At 39.8% G+C, this 22677-nt stretch overlaps 3 protein-coding genes across 3 annotated transcripts in view; 1 reads left to right on the top strand and 2 right to left on the bottom strand.

The window, feature by feature from the left end:
* Positions 1-1902: 1902 nt before the first annotated feature.
* dscc1 (DNA replication and sister chromatid cohesion 1) lies at positions 1903-7232 on the bottom strand. Its single transcript, XM_041044816.1, has 9 exons — positions 6915-7232; positions 4739-4907; positions 4476-4610; positions 4047-4137; positions 3814-3952; positions 3611-3663; positions 3358-3512; positions 2629-2777; positions 1903-2502 (listed from the first exon to the last, which is right to left on the bottom strand). The coding sequence occupies exons 1-9, from the start codon at positions 7082-7084 to the stop codon at positions 2391-2393; spliced, it is 1173 nt and encodes a 390-aa protein (XP_040900750.1). The 5' UTR covers positions 7085-7232; the 3' UTR covers positions 1903-2390.
* Positions 7233-7456: 224 nt separating this feature from the next.
* mrpl13 (mitochondrial ribosomal protein L13) lies at positions 7457-17550 on the top strand. The gene is made up of 7 exons (XM_041045337.1): positions 7457-7571; positions 8194-8317; positions 8621-8714; positions 9306-9366; positions 10789-10875; positions 12471-12592; positions 16998-17550. The coding sequence occupies exons 1-7, from the start codon at positions 7545-7547 to the stop codon at positions 17020-17022; spliced, it is 540 nt and encodes a 179-aa protein (XP_040901271.1). The 5' UTR covers positions 7457-7544; the 3' UTR covers positions 17023-17550.
* A 76-nt stretch (positions 17551-17626) lies between these two features.
* Positions 17627-22677, bottom strand: part of col14a1a (collagen, type XIV, alpha 1a) — a 123352-nt gene continuing 118301 nt past the window's right edge. The window contains exons 47-48 of the mRNA XM_041045335.1: positions 22294-22449; positions 17627-20455 (exon numbers count right to left, since the gene is read on the bottom strand). Of these exons, the coding sequence (XP_040901269.1) occupies positions 20427-20455; positions 22294-22449 (185 nt within the window). The 3' untranslated portion in view covers positions 17627-20426. The remainder of the gene's footprint in view (positions 20456-22293; positions 22450-22677) is intronic.

The following is a 22677-nucleotide window of genomic DNA, read 5'->3' as shown; positions in this document are numbered from 1 at the left end:
CTTACTACACTATGACGTTTTTTATGACTTTTTGAGGTCAAAATTTTTTTTGACTTTTTTTGAGTTTTTTTGACAGATTTTGACGCCTTACTATACTATGATGTTTTTATGACATTTTGAGGTCAAAATTTTTTTTGACTTTTTATGTCCGATTTTGACGCCTTACTATACTATGACGTTTTTTATGACATTTTGAGGTCAAAAAAAAATTTGACTTTTTTTGCCCGAAAAAAACGCCATACTATACTATGACGTTTTTTATGACATTTTGAGGTCAAAAATTTTTTTGACTTTTTTTGACCGATTTTGACGCCTTACTATACAATGACGTTTTTTATGACATTTTGAGGTCAAAAAAATTTTGACTTTTTTTGCCCGAAAAAAACGCCATACTATACTATGCCGTTTTTTATGACATTTTGAGGCTGTTCTGAAAAATGACTTTTTTTGTCCGATTTTTACGCCTTACTATACTATGACGTTTTTTATGACATTTTGAGGTCAAAAAATTTTTTGACTTTTTTTGCCCGAGAAAAACGCCATACTATACTATGACGTTTTTTATGACATTCTGAGGTCAAAAAAAAATTTGACTTCTTTTGACCAATTTTGACGCCTTTTTATGACATTTTGAGGTGAAATTTTTTTTTTTACTTTTTGACATTTTGAGATAGAAAAAAACTTTGAGATCAAAAAATTTTTTGACTTTGTTGGTTTGTTGCGGTTTTAGGTGTTTCGAGAGTTAGTAGTGTTGATAGTGTATTTTTGGCGAATCAGTGTCGATGGAGCAATAGATACATACTATGTAAATTAGATAGATACCCAAATCTGTATCAAGTAGCCAAGCATTTTCTGTGTACCCCAGCCTCGTCTATGCCGTGTGAATTGTTTTTTTCCAAGGCTGGGGAAATAGTGTGTAAAAGAAGAAACCGATTGAGTCTTAATAAAAATTCATAAACAGTTACACAACCACACCCTCTTTACCCACCTACACATAAACCTCTTTACCAACAAAGCCCAAAACATACCATGATATAATCTGCATTTGCACCAGAACCTTGTGAAAATTACATCAGTCTGTATTTGTAGAACACATCTCATGAATGTACCAGCGCCATTTCAATGTTTCACAACACAAAATATAGGTGAAGTTTATGTAGGGTTACAATCAGCCATGCCAGATAACAAACATGGTTTTCTATTTTTACTATTGTTATTATTATTATTAATCCACTTGAAACCACATTATCATCTGGTGCAGTCAAACAGAAAAGTACTATTTATCTAGCTCCATGATAGTCAGACTCAGAGTCAGAGTGTGTGTTTTGGTTAGGAAAAATCATGTTATTTATTACATATGAACCACTTTACTGCTTCATTCGGTATTTAAACCCTGTCATTGGTTTAGTTGTCTTGCAAAAATGTAGTGTGGGTTCGATTCCTGTCAGAGCTGCGTGTTATTTAGCTCATGAATTAGACATTTGGAATGAGATCACATTTGCCATCTGGGGACTGAACGCCCAGTATTCAACATCTTTTAACCCTTGTGTGGTGTTCATATTTTTGTTACTCAGCCAGTGTTCATGTGTCTGGTGGACCCACTGCATTTTTGGGTTTTCAAATCAACACAATTTTATGTTAAAATACTCAACAGATGTTTACTTCATCCCAATTACAAGCCGTTCGTTTAATTTTTCTTTTGATAAAAAATTAAAATGGGTCCCACAGACCCAAACACCATACAAGAGTTAAGCTATGGACTATTTAGACTTGTTTTAGGATACCTTATGATTCATAACACAAAATATCAGGCCAAGTATATCGCTGATTCCAACAACAATCATATGTGTCAAATAATATAGCCTATGTATTTAAGATATATATATTTAATATATGTATTTTATTGTGTCAGCGTGAAACCATACAAACATGCAGTGTAGTCGAACAAGAATGTGCATGGCGAATCAGATCCCAAACCATGAACCAACACATCTTGATGGCACTTCATTTCATTGACCACTAGATGTCCTATTCGAGCACTGTGTCATTGAAGCTTCAGGTAATGAACCATTTTTTTGAATCAGGTGTTGAAGCTTCAACAAAGCCTCGATCAGCCAACTTGTTTTATTACCTGCACAAAGTATTTTTCACAGACAAAATAAAAACTGAAATATCAGTGATCAAGTTTGGTTTTAGTGACAGCAACTTTTTAACATTTTCAACAATTTTATACGGTTATTTGTAATAATTCTTTACGACAGTTGATTGACAAATACAGACAAAGGACAATTATGAGTAAAATAATTTTGACATTTGCAGAAGTCACACTGGGAATAAACATAACCACATTAATTTCAATCTGTAAATTCACTGCTTGACAGCAGACATGTTCATGTAGCCACGGGCCTTCTGGAGTTGAATACCTTGATCCCATTTTGCATTGAAGATCGAGCATATTTGGTCAAGAGGGCTCCGGTGGTCTGTTTCTCTCCACACAGATCTCTGGACGAGGAGAAGAGGGAGGAACAGAGGCATTATGTATTAAAATGAACCAGGTCAATTAGGCCATCAGGTATTATGTTTATAACTTATAAAGTTACGATGATTTCTTAGATGGATAACACCAACTGTATGTATGGCGTGATGTCCTCTTCTGTCCATTTCTCTCTGAGTATGAAGAGGTGGTTGAAGCGCTCCAGTGTGTCCTCTGGGAGATCCTCCACCCGCAGCAGGCAGATGGTCTCTGGACGGGACATGCGGTCCACCAGGGCAACACTCTGGAAGATTTATAATGCAATCAGCAGAGCAGTCAGTCTCTCAAGACTGTCAGACATTGGGACTGAGTAGAGAGAAACAGCTGTTGTAGTGCTTTGTCACAACAGAATGACTAGCCAAGGCTAGTTTTATATTGGCTCAGTCTTATTAAGATGCATTTGGAAACTAAATTCTGAACTAAATGTAAACTGGCTTGAAAGAGAAATAACAATGAGATAACAGGAAGAGTCTTGTGATTTTGATGGATTCCTGACTGACTGACAGACTGTGCCCTTTTTTTATATCCAGAGACAGTACGAAGCTACATTTTGAGGGGGAAATGGGCTTCAGATAGATAGTCTCCATTGTGCAGGTTAAACAATTCCTTCATTTCATTTGAAGTGCAAAATTTATTCTTTAAATTACCATGTTTTCTCTCAAAGATTCTGAAAATTTGTCAAATAACATGTAAAAAACCTAGAAAACCAGAATCCAAAATACACAATATATGCTTTAACTGCAACTCAGAGAAAAAAGAAAACTCCACCACGCTCTTTCTCTTCTTCTCTGACTGCAGTATATAGTAGTGAGGTGCAGACTAACCTTTAGCTGGTCCAGGCTTGTGTTCATGCCATCTGGGACACTCTGCTGCCAGACCTCCTGAAACTCCTTCAGATTGAACTTGACAGCGTTCTGCAGCAGCATTAGCGCTATGCCCCGACAGACTTTATCCTCGTGTAATGTGTAAAACACTTCATCTGTACAGAGGTAAGAGAATATAGAGATTTTAGTCCTGTGTAGTTCCAGACTGTGTAAAATTCTCCAACCAATTTACTAATGAAACTTTTCTTTTTACCGTTTTCAGTATAACGTTTCCCATAGCAGTTCAAACAGTGCTCGATCATCTCTCTGTGAATAAGAAAGAAAATATCAAATGACTGTCCATCCACTGCATTATAATAGATGCTCAGAAAGTCAGTATAACCTCTTTAGTTATGTTATTTTTTTAATTCCTTTTGTAGATCTCTACCAGGGAAACATAAGGATCTGTGAACTTACTTGGGCTCCAGTGGGGCTAACTCTTCCAGACTCGTTTGAAGGGGAACCTCGTTGAAGGACCACGACTCTGAATCCACCAGCTGAGTCACATGGCCGAGCAATTTCATCTCATAGTCAAAGTCCAGCACGCGCCAATAGCCTGGAAGAAAGAAAGATACTCTTTGAAACCATCTGGTATGTTTAACAATACATACATATTAACATTTAAATTATTAACAAATATCACTGTTTACCATCTATCTGACAGGCATGGATGGTCTCTAAATGGGTCTTTATCTCCTCTTCACTGGCCTGGATCCTCTCCAACAGATCCTCCATTGTATACTGACAACAGAAGAGCACAAAGTAAGACACTTACTAAGAGCTACAGTCACATTCAAAAGCAGAAACAGTCATTTTAGCCAGCAACCCTCAATTTTATGATAGGAAAAGACAAACTGTGATAAGATATTGACATACAAGCATCACATTCTTTCACCAGATATATTTCAAGATAGAGTCAGTGCTGCACTGACTGGTAGATAGTCTACATGGTGCCAGACTTCAACCATGGGTGCTACTGAAAGAGTGAAGACTTAGCATACGTGCCCCATATTCATATACAATCAGTCCTACAGGATACTATGTTTAATGACTTCCTCGTGCTGTAGAACAGGTTTTACCCTGTTCTCTGTGTTCTCCTCCTGCCCTCCTAAAGCAGGTCCTTCATAAGGGTTCTCCAGTAAAAGCTTAGTCAGTTTCTTCAGTTTAGGACGCTGTCTCCTCAGTTCCCAGTAGCTGTTGCAAAATCCCCAGATCTGAAACAGAAGTATGATACTGGTATTGTATGTGGGTCACCAACCATTATGTGCATATTTCTGTTTCTGTGGGTGTTAGACTATGTCAGGCAGGTATACGTGTGTGTATGCATACATCTGTTCCATACCTGAGCGTGCACCACCTGAGAGCTGTCCTGGCTGTTACTAAGTTGGTCTGGTGTTCTGCATCCTGGTACAAACAGCAGCAGGTTTGAAGTATCCGCTATTTTAAGATCATAGGTTTTGTCACCACTACAAAGCACTGCATGCTCATCTTTATCTCCCCGAATCACCAGACTGGAAAAAGAGAAAATTACAATTATTAATTATTGTTTCTCAGTTACATTAACCTATGTATTTACATCAGGGGCAGGCTGGTCATCGGGAGGTTCGGGAGGTTTCCCGAACGGCCGGTGTGCTCCCGGCCGGCGGTCGGAACGTTTTTTTACCCTATAAAATGCAGGTTCAGTCTGTCCTCGCAGCCGCAGGTGGCACAGAGTGGAACGTAACCAGTGGGGGAGTTATAGGTTTAAGCAGTGAGGATCACTTCCGCGTTCGCGTTTCTCGGCTGCGGCTGGGGGCTGGCTCCAGAAGTGAGCAATTCTCCATTGACCCCCATGTTAAAATAGCCAACTTTACAGCCTAAAAAAACATATTTACAGCCTGGTATATTTTTTGGTTTTTGGTCTCTATTGTGGGGGGCCGGGGGGGTGAATTTATTTCTAGTCTATTATTTAACTGAAACAATCATTATTATTTAATATTAATAAAATATATTAAAACGTAAAAAAAAAAAACATTATTATTATTATTGTCATATAACAATAAAAATAACGACGGAATCGAACCCACGACCCTCCGATCTCAGGCCGGTCCAAAGTCCAAAGCCGCACTCTTAACGTACTGCGCCCCCAGATTTTGATAAAGAACGTAGATATACTGATTTATGCCTCTGCCTATGACACTGCTCACAAGCAACTATACAATATCTGCTTAAATACGGCCAAAGATGGCTGTCTAATCCTGAGCTGGAGGGCTCAGGCTCACGCTCAGCCGATGTTGGCTGAGCGTGAAGTACAAATACGTGAAGTACAAATACTTTGTTACATTCCACCACTGTTGTTGTCAGGTCAGTTTACATCCGAAGCTCAGGAGCGCCCTCTGCTGGAGCATCAGGTGACCTGAACACCTGAAGGGTCAGTTTTACCGACAGGTCAGTTTTACCGACAGGTCAGTTTTACTGATGGGCGAATTAACGACAGGTGAATTTACCGACAGGTCAGTTTTACTGACGAGTCAGTTTATTGCCAGGCAGTGGTGGAGGAAGTACTGATGCTTAGTACTAAGTGAGCAATTCTCCATTGACCCCCATGTTAAAATAGCCAACTTTACAGCCTAAAAAAACATATTTACAGCCTGGTATGTTTTTTGGTTTTTGGTCTCTTTTGATAGTTTCCACCTCCGTGAAAGACGAGCGGGGTAAATTAAGAAAGAAGCCACACACACACACACACACACGCACACACACACACACACACGCACACGCACACGCACACACACACACACACAGTAGTTTTAATTTTTAAATAAACTTAGCATGTGCATAGTATGTGTGAGCATATGTAGCTTACTTAAGTACACTCTACTGACTGTATATCATTAGATTGTTTTTTGTTTTTTTTTTGCAAATAAAGTATTCATGTTAAAATCACAGTGCGTCTGCAGTGCGATAGGGTAAAAGGCCTCTCCAAACCAAGCTCCCGGGCTGAATTTCAACCCCAGCCCGCCCCTGATTTACATCCATCCTGCTCATTCATCTTGTGGCACTACACTGTAAATCATCTGATTATCTTCATCCTCATATATCATCTTTTGTCACTCAATCAACAAAAAAAGGATGACAATAGTTTACAAATGTGCTGTTCAGGTTTGAAATTAATACAGTAGTGCTGAAATATTAAGTTGATTATTGATTAGTCGATCTACATAAAATAAACTGAAAACAATTTTGAAAAACATACTAGTTTAAGCAATTTGAGTAAAAAAGAATACTTGTTTTCACTGTAAATTAAACAACCTTTGGGTTTGGACTGTTGTCAGGTAAAACAAGCATTTTGAAGATGTCTCCTTGGGCACCGGAGCACCCGAGGAGGCTATTTTTCTTTTTTCTTTTTTTTTTTTTTAAGAGATTCGACGATTACACCCACGTTAGTCAATGGTGAAACTCATCAGACCTTACGAAGAGAAGAGAATGAAACAGAACATCAGTGATTCCTTCTTGAATGCACATTATCAGTACCTTACCTTTGACCAGCTTCTATATGTTTGCACAGTGTGTCGTCCAGCTCCATCAGGCAGTAATCTGCAGATGAAACATTTTCCCCAAATGTCAGACAGTGGATTGTTTTCTGTAGATCCTCCTCTTTCAGTTTGGCGATCTGCAGTGTGGCCTGAACCTCCTCTAAAGTTCTCATTTTAGCTCAGACGGCGGTTTAAAGCGATAATGTTCTGACCACTAAACACGTTTGACTATATTTTTATCTAATAAAGTATAAAACCAGTGAGAACTAATGTTTTCTTTCGCCGTATTTGTTGACTATCAAATTTCCGCGCTCTCTTTCAGTCGCGGGAAGGAAATGGTAACTACGTCGAGGCGCAACGTCAAAATAGGACCGAGTAGAAACTACTGTTCGACACACTCTTAAATAAATGTTAAAACATTGATCACAGAATATTTAATTAAAAACTGCCGTTGAGATGTGCTAACAAGTTACCAGAGCATCTCCATGAAATGTCGGTGCATTTTGTTACATGAGCTAGATATGGAAAATGTGTAATATTGAAATATTGTTTCAACCGAATAAAATTACCGAACGGACCGTCACTCACGTTAAGGGTCAAATATTTTGAGGATGTTCTGGTAGTGTCGTTGAAATGTCAAGTTTCTCCAGATCTGCCCAGGTGATTTTCCACATTATAGAATACATTATATTATTTTTAACCCACCATATGAATGCTACGTTCGTTTAATGTCACGGGAGTCTATAGTCACACCGTTAGCTAGTGTTGCTAACGAGCAAGCCACGGCGCGCGTGTGTGTGAGATTATGGATATTATGGTAACGGTTTGCTAGTAAACTACTGGACTCTATTCAGCAGTTAGAGCAAAAATACTCACGAGTCGAAGTTGTTATAGCATAACGCAGTGTTATAACTACAAGATCAATATGATTTCTTGTTGGTCCCTCTAAACTTTCACATGAGGCCAGTGTGTCAGATTATGTTGAAGGTTGATCTTTAAGATATGCAATACAGTGCAAACCTCTTAGACACTAAATATAACGTTAGGGTTTTAACCTGTGATAGCAGGAAATGCACAGGTGTTAATTAACTAATGATTGCTTTTTTGTGTTCAGTGAGCCAGCATGCACTATGCCAAGATCCTTAAACTGAAGCAGATAAATGATGAAAAGCCATCAATAATTGTATTATTTACACTTGTGCATTTATCATACCATTAAACCTGTGATAGTCACATGCCTGTCAGTTTATTCATCTCATTCTTTATCCCTTTCTGCTTTCAGCAATGGGCAACCTTTGCCCGCTCCTGGTTCTTAATTGATGCCCGGATGCAGCCTCCAGGGAAGATCGCAAGCATGTGTTCTGTTAGGTTACAGGGGAAACACAAACCTATCTACCATTCGATGAGTGAGTAGAAGCTGCATCTGTTCCCCCTCCCATCCCATCCCAGTGTAAGGTTGTTGTGACATGGAATGGCCACATGCTAGCAGTAGAGGATAACTAATTTTTTTGCTTCCCTCTCGCTAATCCTTTGTGAAGTTACATTCAAGTAATATTCTTTGGTTCCTGGAAGATAAGTCTTTGCTGGTCTAGGTGTAATTACTGGCCCTCCATCTGTATCTGTACCTTTCTGTCACTTTGTTAAAACAAATCCATGTATTTCTTCTTATAATTTCTAACACAACAGTAACCTCTTCATCATCTTTGTAGGTGACTGTGGTGACCATGTAGTAATAATAAACACCAAACACATAGCTTTCTCTGGGAACAAATGGGAGCAGAAAGTCTACTCATCACACACTGGGTAAGTTCCCACTTACCTCACACGATATTTCCACTTTTCTTGTCGCTTTTTCTGTTTTTGTTCACCAGTATTTGTTAAAATTTACAAATACAAAGTAGGTCTCAGTAGCCTCTTGTCACAGTCACTAGGAATAGCAACAATTCACTAACACACCACAGCTTTTGTAATGGGGTGGAGTTGTGTTGTGTTTTATATTTTGGACTTTCAAACTTATGAAAAGAAATTGTTAAAATTAAACATTTAATTTTCTCTGCATTTTACTGTATGCATTTACATTAGAGATTAGGGGATTTTTTTTGTCTGAGTCTTTTAAAATGACACATAATGAAGTTTTCATTAAATGCTCAAATATCCCTGGGTTGCTGAAAAGCCTTTAAAATGCAAAAAAAAAACAAAAATCAAAAACAATTAAATCTTTTAATTGGTAGAAAATCATCTTATTCTTTGTCATGTCTGGTACATGCATTCTTTTATATATATATATCGTACACTTTATATATTATATAAAGTGTACAAGAGAAGTGTTAGGAATGTTCAAGTTCTATGGTCTCAGTCTGTCAGGAGTGACTTAGCTTGTCTTTTTTTCCACAGGTATCCAGGTGGATTCAAACAAGTCACAGCTGCCCAGCTGCATCAAAAAGACCCAAAAGCTGTAAGTGTTGTCAGTCACTCGCTAAAAAATATCCTAAAATCTCAGAAATGCCACAGCCATCAGACCTTACACTGTGGTTTTGTTATATGCTGTGTGTCGTTTGAACCCACATTGTTGGAGATTAGTATAATTTTTATGTCTGTCATATACTGTGCAGAGCAGGTGTTTCATGGTTTGACATTTATCCCTTCCTTCATATGTGCTGCTTGTGCGCATTAATCTGAAGTGCAGAGAACAGGGATTAAACAGCAGTGGATTTTAAACTGGCAATGGTGGTGTTCAGTGGAACTCAGTATGACAGTGTCAGTTCTGGGATAATTCCTGCGGTTTTGCTTGTGTTGCATGTTCTTGGTTTCGGGGTAAGGACCCTCCATTGTGTTACAGGAAGGACAAAACCTTGCTTTTTACACACAAAGGTAAATTTACATTTAGAACTTGACATGACCTTCAAGCTGTATTTGACAAACCACTGGCGTTAGAAAACATCAAGGCTTTGGCAAAAGAGAGAAAGAACAACTCAAGAGTTGAAAGCGAAAGTGATAATCCATATTTTTATTATTGTCAGCAAGTCCCAAGAAAAGCCCCAAACTAACAATAAATTCTCTGAACACATACTGTCTGTTTAGCCAAAGTTTGATTCAACTCTGTGGCACAGAGCAAAAACTATTCTCAAAAAAACTGTTCAAAATCTTTTAAAATGTGTTAGTGAGGCACATCATTGCACCAGGTAACAGTTTCCCTGGAAGTGGTGAACATGGGCACTATGTAGTGCATTGTTCTGTGATTTATTTTGACTGCTAACAAATCTTTTTTTATTGTTCCTCAACGCCCTCCTCATTGTGCAACATGCATACATCCTGTTTAAACTAATCAGGGGAACATGGGGCAAGAGTTTGTAGACCTTTTCCATATGTGGCTAGTTTGGACTAATAAAAATACCGGAAAATTGCTCTTGTCCTTTGGGAACCACTAAAAGTGAGTGAATGACCTTTACTGGTTCCCAATCTGTAGTGTGCAGAACCAGGAGAGACGTCTACTCTGCAGTTGGCTCTTTGCTGATGCAGGTTTAAGTCCAGCCCCTGACCACAGACGCGTGTCCTGATGGTGGTTTAGTGGTTTAGTTAAAATGTGGTTTGGATGTTTGGAGAGAGAAGAGGGAGAGATCGAACTGGACAGATGAATGATTTGTCAGCACTGCCTCTGTCCAGCATCTCTGTCCAATATCTCAGTCCAGGAACTCTGTCCAAGTTGAATTCACATTTTAGCATCCAGCCTCATATTGAGAAACTCAGTCAACTTATGGGAAGTAAATGAAAGAAAAATATGGGAAAAAGTATGTAAGGTTGCTATAGATACCGACGTCTTATGAGAAACAGTTAGTTGACTGTATGTAAACCTTTCTGATGTGTTTCTTTTCACCAGATTGTGAAGCTGGCAATTTACGGCATGCTGCCTAAGAATCTACACCGGCGCACCATGATGCAGCGATTACATATCTTTGCTGATGACGTAAGTCATGTTTCTCCTTATATTTCAAACAGGTCTATTGATACTTCCCCTACAACTTAATCATCTTTATCTTATCACCTGAGTTTTCCCAGTTTTGGACAGTACGGTGGCCACTTAGTGTTTCTCACTGGTTGTGAAGTTTCCTCAGAATTACTTCTCACTTTCTCAGTCTTGTATAACTTAAAGCTGCACAATATTTTTGTATTAACAAGGGGTCAAATGACTACGTGTAATGTGAAGGGGTTCATTCGTAGTAATGATCCCACAGAGAATTATCACCCGACCCTGCAGCTCTGCTGAGCCTTTTGGCATCTTTCAGCTCATTTTTTGGATTCGGAGCCAACAGCTTAACTGTTTTGGTTCACTCTCACTGCTCTCATCAGCCTTGTTTCCAGATGTAGCAGGCAGCTGTTTTCAGCAGGCCCTGACAAAACAACCATACGCTACCTGGTCAGCGCCAAAAGGAAGACAGTGAGTAGCTGGTGAACAAAGTGGAGCTTTTAGCAGCTGAAGAGCCAGATGTTTTTTCTAAAAGGGGAGTGAATACTTAACAGTGGATAGTCAGAAACACAACTCCAAATGAATGCCACTGTTGCTCGGTATCTGCTGGCTGTGTAAATAAGCAGGCCAACGTACCATTGTCAAACAATACTGCTTTGATTGCATTTAAACATTGACGTGACTAAAATGTTTCCACTCTGTGTGTCATACTCCTCTTACTACTTTACTTGAAAGAGAAAACATGCATTGCGTCATTGTTATGGTGAATTATGGTTTGTGCAGTTCACAGACATCACTTTTGGCACCACATAGTATTAAATTTCAATTGTTTTAAAATTGCATTGGCAAGAACCACCAGTGTCACACATCACAGCCCCTGAAATGAATTGAAACAAAAAAAAAAAAAAAAGCACTTGACAGGCTGTTAACTGACCTGGGCGGTGTGTCCAAAAATTAACTGGATGTAATTTTTTACCCATGTGAGAGCACCATCAGTGGTTCCATGCATGTGTGACGAGAAAAGGAAATCAGATCGTGGAGTTTGTGGTACATAAGGCTTTATGGCGTGAGAATTTAGAGGCGAGGAACGTCCATTACCTGACTTTAGTTTTGTCCTGGTCCTGTCTCGAAATCCGAATTGATGTTGTGCAGTGCGCATCTCTAATTACAACCAGATGGGCTTCCCGAACCTTATGAACGTCTGCAGTCCCATCTGCAATTCAGAACAGTACAGACAGTATAAAGTTGCTCCAGTATTCTTGAAACTTTGGACTTTTTGATCCCTATTTTTGTCTTTTAGTCTGAACTATTTGCCCCACTCTTTAATGAATCTGTAGGCACACACACCCGCCTGTAATGAATATTAATGAGGGTGACTGTCTGTCAACCCTGGAGAGTGATGGATTCTCCTTAGAGTCATTGAGTAGAATATCTGAGCTGCTTCTGTAAGTGGTGTCAATGGTACCTTCTTCCTTATTCTCACCGTCTTTTTCATGTCACCTCCTTTCATTTCTTTTGCCTCATCCCATTTCCTTCCTTTCTACTTTAATTTAGTGTCCTGCCTAAAACTTTCTCCTTTGTCCACCCTTCACTAGGAGCTGCCAGAGGACATCCGAGTCAACCTGACGGAGGAGCTGCCTCAGCCCAGAGAGATCCCCAGGAAACTCAGCGAGTACACCCAGGAGGAGATAGACGCCTTCCCCAGGCTGTGGACACCGTATGTAGAAACACACACGTACAGTCTGTCCTCAAACACAGCAATGCCTGTATAAATGCACACGCTACACATAGCACACATGTAGGTGACACAGCACATAGACACAGATACAAGAGGAGCTGAATGTAGTACACACAAAAAACTCAGTACGTGCTGGATTAACAGGATCTGTGACTCATTCTCTTTAATGCTGTCTCCTTTTTTAAGACATTGTGGTGTGTGTGTGTGTTTATGTGTAGTGTTACACATTTATATAAGGGCCTCTGTCCTACAGGCTTTAAATACCAAATGAATAATAGCTTCTGTTGTTTAAATCAGCCCAAAGGTAAAAACTCACTGTCACTGAACATTATCTCAAGTGTGAACTAAATTGAATCATTGTCATAAAAAAGCCACGAGATTATTTGTAGTTCAGTTGTCAGGTGACATCAAGCATGATGCTCGTTGGTAGAAGCTGAATCTCCTGTAGAAAAAATATATATTTAGCTCTATTTGTATTCAATAGACTGAACTAAACATGAAGTGGCATATTTTAATATTAATGATAATGCTAACTCCCAACGTCTGCCTTCCTTTTAATTGAGTGACATGCTTTCATAGCACCTCACTGGAGGATCTTTCTGTTCTTGAAAGATCTTTAGTCTGCAATATAATGTGTAATGCAAACACAGAAACACACACAGCCATCCTTTTGTGTCTTGTACTAATGAGGAACAGCCAATAGGGGGTGATGTTGAGCTGATCACCATCTACTTCTCTTTCCATGTTGGTGTATTCCTACCAACCCGGCCCTGTCATTCAGTAGCATTAGGTGACATCTTGGGATTGTACAGAAAATAGCGACTGGTCGTGCTGTTAGATCTGTAAAATAAATGATGCTTTCATATACTCGATAATGACAATAGACAACTTGTCTGAAATAAACAGAGAAGTTTTGGTATTTTGAATTCAGAAGAATTGCAGGTTTAAAAATCCACAGATGTTGTTTAGGCACCAACCAAGACGCTTTTTCTTTTTCTCAGCTGTGCTTGTACTGCCCGGACTGTTGTTGACTTGACTGTAGAGGACAGTCACAGTAGGCATCATGTCACCGATAATTAACCAGTGCAGTGCAATCTTTACGTCGATGGGTACAGGGGGTTTGCAGTCGTCCACTGCTTTGCTCTGCTCAGACCTTGTCAGTGGTGTGGATCATGCTGTTTTCATGGTCTTACTAAGCAACGTATGCATGAATAGATCCAATTTAAAAGCCTGCCAACCCCCTTTCTTGTGGCCAGTTTGACTCAGACACTTTTCCCTTGTGCAGGAAAAAATAAGATGCAACATTTTTCATTGTAACTACAAACACATGTGGCTGTGGTGTGAATGATTGTCAGCCAGCAAAGAGCTGTCAGTATGCGACATGTTGCACAGAGAGCTGTTGGACGAGTAGCCGCTTGATTCATGGGAATGGACTTCCTAAGGTTAAAAATTCACTGTGTGAATTCAGTCACAGGGAGTTACATGCCGTTATAGTAGCTAAATATATGACCTTCTTCCCCAAGCTGACATTTTTATCTACTGTATTTAAAGGGTTTTTTTGGTGTTTTTCTCGGGCGGTTACATGCCAGAGTGCCCTGTGAGCATCCCTGGATAGTTTTATAAATTAAGGAACATTTTGCTGCCATCAAACATCACAGGTCACTCAGGTGCTTCTCTGTGTAGATGCTGTTGTATTGTTTGACAGAAACATTGCATCTCAAAGATTTCAGTTTTTCCCCCGTTGCCTGGGTGCTGTGCCAAACCTTTGAATATACATAGTAAAATGTAACAAACCCATGTGGGAGAGTCAGCTGCTTCCCACCACTCCCTGACTGTTTGGACATACGAGGATTCTCTGTGGGCTGTGAGAGAGAGAGAGAGAGAGAGAGAGAGAGAGAGATAGAGCATCTGTTATTTGGCATAATCATATTCATGGCTTTTCTGAGCAACGTATTTTCTGGTTGGAGATTAGACTGACATCATGACCCGTGGTTCGCTGTGACGATAAAGTCGTCCTGTTGCATTTCTCCGGCCTCACCTTTAGTGAACATCATTCTGACGGGTTAACTGAGAGCATCCTCTCCTCCACCTGCTCAGCACTAGCCTTAGCATCCATCAGTCCATCCATTCGTCCATCTTTCAGCTGTTTATTCTGGTCAGGGTCACTGCTCTTCCTCCACAGGAGCAGTGGCTCAACACTTGGTCCTGTGGTAGTCTTTATTCTAACTGCTCAGAGGTTGTGACTGAGGGAGGGTGAGCTTGTAAAGAAAGATTAGAAAGTGGTAAATTCAAGTGTTGCCTTGTGGCTCACCTCTGAACAGCCTCTCAGTCTAATAAACTGTAATGCTGTTGTTAATGCTCTCTGTTATATTACTGTTTCAAGCAGTGACCACCCACTTAAAAAGCACAATCATGCAACTGTTTCTTTACATCGTGAATAATGCGTTGCATATGTGTGAGTTAATAAGGTACACATATCTAAAACTAATGCAGTCTGTTAACAGTCCTGCAATGACCCCTACCTTCACGAAGGCTGTAATGTTTAGTTTTTATTGAAATTGTGTTAGAGAGGTGCTGATGAACTGTATGATTATTTTGGAGGTTGGAGTTTGTGGTGCTGTTGAACTGTATTGCATTAAACAGAGAGGTGTTTTAGTGATGAAGTGATTTAGCCTGATCTGGTTGATAAAAATTGGGTGGATTTATGGTAAGACTGTTGTGTTAGACTTCATTAGTCTCACCGGGGTGTACCTACTTAACTGCCAGCTCGATGTTTAATGTGGGACTGTGTTTACTTTGTGTTTAATAGACTATTTGCAACTCTTCTTGGCTTAGAACTAACCCTACACCACTTTGGTTAATACAGTGAACACCAGGACATTAGGACAATATCATTTAAGTATTCGTCAAGTTAAAGAATCCGTACACACAAATTACCCCCCTGCTCCCTCACCAGATAGTTTTGGTTTGATTTGTCCCCAGTACAGTGGAGGTTAATGAAATTTCGTTTGCAGTTCCTTACTCCATGTTAAAAATAACATTTTATAAAAATTCAGCAGCAGTGTCTCTTTTCAGAAACAACGTTCTGGTTTCTCAATGTCAACAGTTTTCATTGGAACTACTTCCTACTGAAGGAACAGTCCCGATGAAAACCGTTGACCGTGTGTTCTTATGAGACAGGGACGTTGTTTCTGGTAATACTGTTTCTGCTGAATTTTTCTAAATGTAGTATTTCAGAGCCATAAGGACCACAAACAAAATTTCATTCATCTCCATTGTATTAGGGTTGAATCGTAAATCTCAGACTCTCAAAATCTGGTTGAATGAAACCAAATCTGCTTGTTTAGTTACCACAAGAGGCAATTGAGATAATGTTTTGCTGTAATTTGGGTGGACTGACCCTTTAAACCTACAAACAGTACTTTACTATGATCCTGACACAATTCTACAGTGGTAAACCCCTTCATCTGGTCCTTGAAACACATTTGAACAAAACAACCCACATTTGGCATGAACCTTTGAAGTGAAATAACTGAATTAGGTGAAAACACTGAATTTACACAGAGGGCTCTGAAAAAACTGTTTTTCATTCAGTTACTGTCCCCTGTGTTTGTGTGCCTTGTACAGAAGTGTACAAGGCATTCGGCATTGTCAGAGTGTGTGTGTGCAATGATAAATGAGCCACTTCTTGTTGTTTACTGATCCAATCTCCTCAGCCAATCACTGCGTGAGCTCAGGCCTGTCACTGTATGGTTGTCAAGGTCAAGTCAGTCCTGGTTTATTTAAGAAACAGGCCTTGGCCTTGTTAATATTCCCTCACACTCTTGTCTTATTCATTTTACTGATCAAATATATGTGTGCGTGTGTGCGCGCACACGTGTGTGTGTCAGGGGAGATGGGGTTGAGGTCATCAAGGGCGATTCAATCATTACCCTTTATTAAACACATAGTTAATATTCTCTCAGAAAAACCTTGGAGCAGAGGCAAAAGATTATTAGATATGCAGCCACCCCACACCCTATACACAAGGGCGCGCGCACACACTCACCATACAAACAAGTGCTCACAACATAAACACACTGCTGTAGTTGATAGCAGAGCCATTACACTTGATAATATTTTTCTACTTTGTATCAAAACCAATACAGCATGCTCTGATAATATCTGTCTGCTGCAATCTCTGCTCGAAATTAAAAAAAAAACAAAACAAAAAACAGAGGATGCTGTGTCTGGTCTCATTTTGAAAAAAAAAAAAAAAAAACAGATAAGATCTGTATGGTTTCTCATCTCTCACTTTCCTTCCATGTTTTTCCTTGTAATCGCTTCTTTTTCCAGACTTTGATGCCTCCCTGTACTCACGTGTTGTCCTGTGTTTTCTTTACAGGCCTGAGGACTACAAGATGGAATGAAATCAAGGCTGCCTGATGTGAGCAAAACTGAAGATTTTCCCACTGATGCTACGCTGACAGCAATGGTTTAATCACATCTACTTGTAGTTATGATACATGACATAAGTATTATAAAAGCCAGTGGCCAGATTTCCTCTGTCCAAAAACTGATTTCCTCTGTCCAGATGAAACATTACAAAAACAAAATATTGTGTGCTTCTGGGTAAGTCCCGAGAAAAATCAGATTTTGTGGGTTTTTCTCCAATTATACAACCATGAAATGATCAGATCTCACCCATACAAAAAATTAGATTTGTTAGAGCTGATCCTGCCTGTGAAGGTTTGTGGGTTTACAGCAAAACCAATTCATGTGTTACCATGACAACATTCAGGTCATCAGTGCAGTTTCAGCAGAAAATGTTAACTTTGGTCAGGAAATCTTGAGCTTTGTCTGCCTGTCAGTGTGCTAGAAATTTCCATTTTGTTCTCTCATAGAAATACATTCTTTTTATTTGAATTGTGAAATAGGCTAATAAACAATTTAATCAACCTGATCTTGTCATGAAGTGTTTTTACATAAATGGTTGTTCAAGTTACGCAAATGACCTAAAGCACAATGCTGTAGTCTCATTACAGATTTATTGGTTATAAAAGCAAAACAAAATAGAAAATAAATAAGTTCATATTGTACTAAGGGGGATGGTGGTGAGACACATTCCTTATTAAAACTGTTTAAGTTCACCAGTTTAAATCTATAATAGATTAGGGCCAGCTCACAGCTAAACTTTTATGTACTTTAGTGCTTGTTTTTTCAGACTGCAGTGCAGGAGGGGCAACGTTCACACTTGTGGTTTAGTCCTTACTGGTTTTGCCGAGAGGCAGCACACTGTTTTGAATAAGAACTGGATCCAGGTGTCCGTCCAGCGTGAGGTCAGAGGTCAACCAGTGAGAAAACAGTTTCCACAGTGAGCAGGCCCGACTTTGCATAAGAACAATAAACAAAACAAATTAGGGCAGCAACATAAGACGCAAACAACACAGATTTGTCCTTGAAATTCACCACAAGTCTGAGTATTAAAAGCCAGAACAGACCTGCTCCATGTTTGTAGAGCCGTATACAGAACGAAATACGGCAGGACAAAATGTAAAAGCGGCCAGATTTTCTCTAAATGAAAATAATTTAAAAGAACAGAAATTTGATGCATCTGCTTCTGCATTTCATTTTGGGGAGGATTAACTCCCACAATAGTTCAGCCAAAACACTGGTAAAGAGAAGCAAACTCAACACAATACTGCACAGAGAAATCACTTCAAAAAAACCACCTCAATATTCCTTTACACACGGGAATAAGCGGGGGAAACATGATTCATCATTATAAAAAGCAGCCTGTACAAATGTTGCCAGCTCATCGTCCTCAATGATTTGAATTGTAAAATAATCTAGCTAGTTACATAAAAACCAAAACAAGATGCACGTATCCAGTTACACACTCACTTGTTGGCTCAAAGGAGACATGCAGCTTCACACAAAAAGAAGGGTTTAGTCCTGAAATCAGCTGTAAGATGAGAAGAAACTGGTCTTACCTTTACCACTGGACGATGCTAACATAGATCAGGCACTTTTTGGACCCCCCCTTTAACAGAGATATCGTACAAGAGTCCATAGAGCTATTTACACCGTTTCACCAGGCGGAGAAACTCACTGGAGACACAGGGAGAGGGGGGTTCTCACCACAGTTTCAGATGGGGGGGGGTGTTTGATGTTTATGTGTGTGTCAGTGTCCGATTTGTTTCCATATGTGAATACCTGTGTGTGTGTGTGTAATGGCATGCGGGGCTCAAGCACTTCAGGTGAGTCCATCCTTTCTCTAGAGTCCTCCCTCCTCACTCTCCTCCATGACGACGACATCACGGGAAAACCTCCTGGCGACGCCCGGCGACCTCAGCTCCACATCCTCAGAGTGGATGGGGCTTGAGTGGTAACCATGGCGACCGTGGGCCAGTGGGGAAGGCTGTTGGGGGTAGTACTGAGGGGGGTAACCGCGATGGTAATAGGGGTCTTGCTCTTCCTCGCCCTCCTGCTCCTCCTCTTCTTCTTCGCCTCCTTGGTCGTTGTTGTAAGCCACTGCAGCAGGGTTGTACAGCTGGTTGTAGGGGGGATTGTAGGGCTGGTAGCCGCCATGAGGCAGGGGTTGGACTGGGGTGATGGGAATATTTTGGGGTCAGTTTGAGTACATATTTCTGGATCACCACAGCTCAAATAAAACCACCGCAACAGGTGAGCATGGAGCGAGCTTAAGGTTGGCTTTGCGACTAAAAATGCTTTAAACGAGCAGAAGCACAGCAGGAATGTGAAGAATGCACAGGCTGAAATTTAAATTATACTAAACTTATCTTAAATCTTTGACACTGAAATGAGCTCCTTAGGACTGCGCACAAGCAAGATTGGGTCCTAAGATAGTGTCTGAAAGATTGGGTTAATGAGAAAGTTGGTTAATGAAACTAAAGGAAAATCTGATCTCTTCCACATTTCACCCAGACCTGTTCATTTTTCCAGAAATGAAAACATCACATCTGGGTCACATTAGGGGTAAAATTTTCTGCCCAGCTTACAATATGTGAGATGTACAGATAGAAGGGGTTGGTTAGTAATGACTGCAGCCAATCAGCATCAAAGCAATTCAACAGGATTTAGCTGAGATTAGCTTTGAAGAGATTTGAGCTCAAAGCGGGGTGAAGCGGGGGCTGCTGCAGCAAAGCATTGTGTGCACGAGCATTTGTTGACAGATGGCACTGTGATCAGCGGTGGTGATCATCACAGAAGCGTTGTGGGTAACCTAATCCATTTCTGTCTGACACGCTCAAACGATGAAAAACAGAGCTCAGTAGTTCCATCAAAAAATTGAGCTGATATTAGAAATGAATCCAGTTTCTATTCATATTAAATAATCGTACAGAATCATGTGCATTGACACGGAAAATCTTTTGTGAATAATGTTTCTAAAAACTTGCACATGGCCTAAAAGAGGGCTTATAGTTGCTTAAAACCACGTTGGTTTTTTAAATTTTGTGGGGAAAAAAAAAATCACGATGTTAAATTTGTTGCCTTCAAAAATTCCAGATAATTTCACAAATAATCTTGCAAAAATGATTTGGTTGCCAAGAGTAATTTGGGGAAAAAAAAAAATTCTTCGGAGAACCAAATTGCATAAGACACTGCTGCAGGGATTAGAGTTTAAACACCGGGGGCCCGGAGTAATTATCCATCCCAAGAAGTATGGAAGCCTTGAGGGAATCACCGAATTGATCAATTTCTCCAATTTCTAGTCTTATGTACAGGGTGCAGAGGGAGGGATGGAAGGAGGTGAGCACAGGAGGAGGAGGAGGAGGAGAAGGAGAGGGGGAGGACGGTTGGAGAATGCTCCTCAGTAATCATTCCCATAGTCCTGTTGAACTTCAGTCAGAAGGACGAGGAAACAGAGGGAGGGGAACACAGGGAGGGGAAAAAAAGGGCAGAGAGAAGATGTTACCTCATATCAGGAGGAAAACCCAACGGCACCAAAGAGTTAAAAACCTCTCAAACTGCACTGACAGACACTTTTCCAGCTGCTGGTCTGCGGCTTTGGAGGTAGAAAAATTAGTCTTGGAATCTGCTTTTCTCTTTTAGAGAAAGAAAAAAAAATACACACACCTTGAATAATTCTTACAATAAATTTAGCTCAAATAAATATTAAGACATTCATATAAAATGTTTGGAAAGATGGAAAATGTGTCAGATCTCTATTTCTCTTTCTTTACACCAGAAAGTACAAATAAAGATTTCCAACACAGAAAAACAGAAGTACAAAATGAGCGTTTGTAGTCTATGTAGTATGCCAAGAAAAGCATGCCTTGTGAGTAATACTGTGTCGAACATTGTGAGGTGAGTTTCTTGCACCCAATGAATGGACATTTGAAGTTGTGTTGCTTCATGTTCAGTGTACAGGAATTTTTTTTTTACTATGAGATGTGAATTTTATGTGTATTCATGAAAATATAAAGAAAATGATTAATGGAAGGCTAATGACTATGAAACCCTCGGCCTTAACCTCAGGATTTATGTGCCTCGGAAATGCTAACAAAAGACATAAAACAGAAGTAAAAAGTCAACAATAAGTTTGTCTCACTCTGGCAGAGTAGGAAAATACTGGTACGTTAATTGAAAAACCCTGAACTATCCCTTTAAAAGTCACAAATATAAAGCAAAATTTGGGTTGCTGTGAAAGGAAGAATATTGTCCATATACTGTATTTTATAATCAGACTTTTTCTTTTAAGTGGTCAGGGAGGCCGTGTTTAATCCTTGCATGGTTTAGAATTAACAGACAAGACTCTTCTAGGTCATAAATAAACATTATGACTGGAATCCATTTATATAAAACAAATCTGGTTTGATGGATGAAGTAATGTCTCATCCATCAGCTACTTTTAGCACATGATATATCATCAAGATGACTTGTCAGAAGCTGTTAGATGTGTAATGTCCTTGTTGTGATGGCCCAAGACAATGGACACATTAAGCTCCAAGGTCATCATCAGTATGAATATTCAAAGACGCCCAGCGGGTGAGCGTGAGACAGCATATTTTATTAGATCTGAATACAGACGAACAGCTTCGGTCAGTGACACAGTTCACTTCTTAATCCATCAGTGTGGACATGCATGTATAAACTTCACAGTGGAACAACTATAAAAAGCAGATTACTCTCCAATTCTCTGAGAGCTTTATGAGAACAATAACTATCTCAGAGCCGGCTGTCACTGTGAAAACAATATTTCAGTGTTTTATACTTATAAAAAGGTGGTTTTATACGATGGAAACACTGGGCAGGGTTGGGCTGTTAAAGCTGTTTATGTTAATATTAGAAAAAAAAATCACTGAATGTCTGAATTAATTCCTCAGTAGTCTGGTTGCTCTGAACAAATTCTTTAAAAAATCATAAAATAATAGAATATAACTAATGGTTAGCAACAAAATGACAAATCAAGACAAATTATGTCTAAATAAACAACAGAATGTTTTCAGAAAGTCTGGATATTTTGTGTTTTGACTGTTTAGGAAAATATTCCAGTCAAAATGTTATTTTTGTTTCAGCTGCCAGAACCTGACTTACTGTGTACACGGCATGTTTCTGCGTCTGTCCTCATTTGTCTACAAGCAGTCGTTCCCATACTTCCTGCTTGTAAATGCTAAATAAGGCCGGGTGGGGGGGTTAAAGTGAAGTGTTACAAGTAGCAGGAGGATGATGCTTACCTCCGACGTTGTATCCCAGACAAGAGTTCTGGTCACAGTATCCTGGTGGGCCAGTCGGTCCGGGGCTACCTGGATTCCCTGGCCTCCCCGCTGTCCCTGGGTTGCCAGGCCGACCAGGTGGGCCCTGGCTACCTGTCCGTCCTTCACCTGGCAGGCCTGAGGGTGGAAGAAAAGTTTGTGTTAAAAGACAAGTGAGCGCACAACATCAGTTATCAACAAACATTTAGTAAATCCACTCCGGCTGTGTGACGCCTGGTAAGAACGGATAAAGGAAGATAGAGAGAAGAGAGGAAAAACTGAGAATGTGCTATCCTGGGTACATTCTGTCACTGTGCTATCACCTCTTCAATCTCTTCAAAAATCATCCTCTCCACTGCTGTAACA

The sequence above is a fragment of the Toxotes jaculatrix genome, chromosome 8, assembly GCF_017976425.1.
Source record: "Toxotes jaculatrix isolate fToxJac2 chromosome 8, fToxJac2.pri, whole genome shotgun sequence".
Classification (NCBI taxonomy): domain Eukaryota; kingdom Metazoa; phylum Chordata; class Actinopteri; family Toxotidae; genus Toxotes; species Toxotes jaculatrix.
The sequence above is the reverse complement of the archived record's forward strand: the minus strand, read 5'-3'. Positions and strand labels throughout refer to the sequence as shown.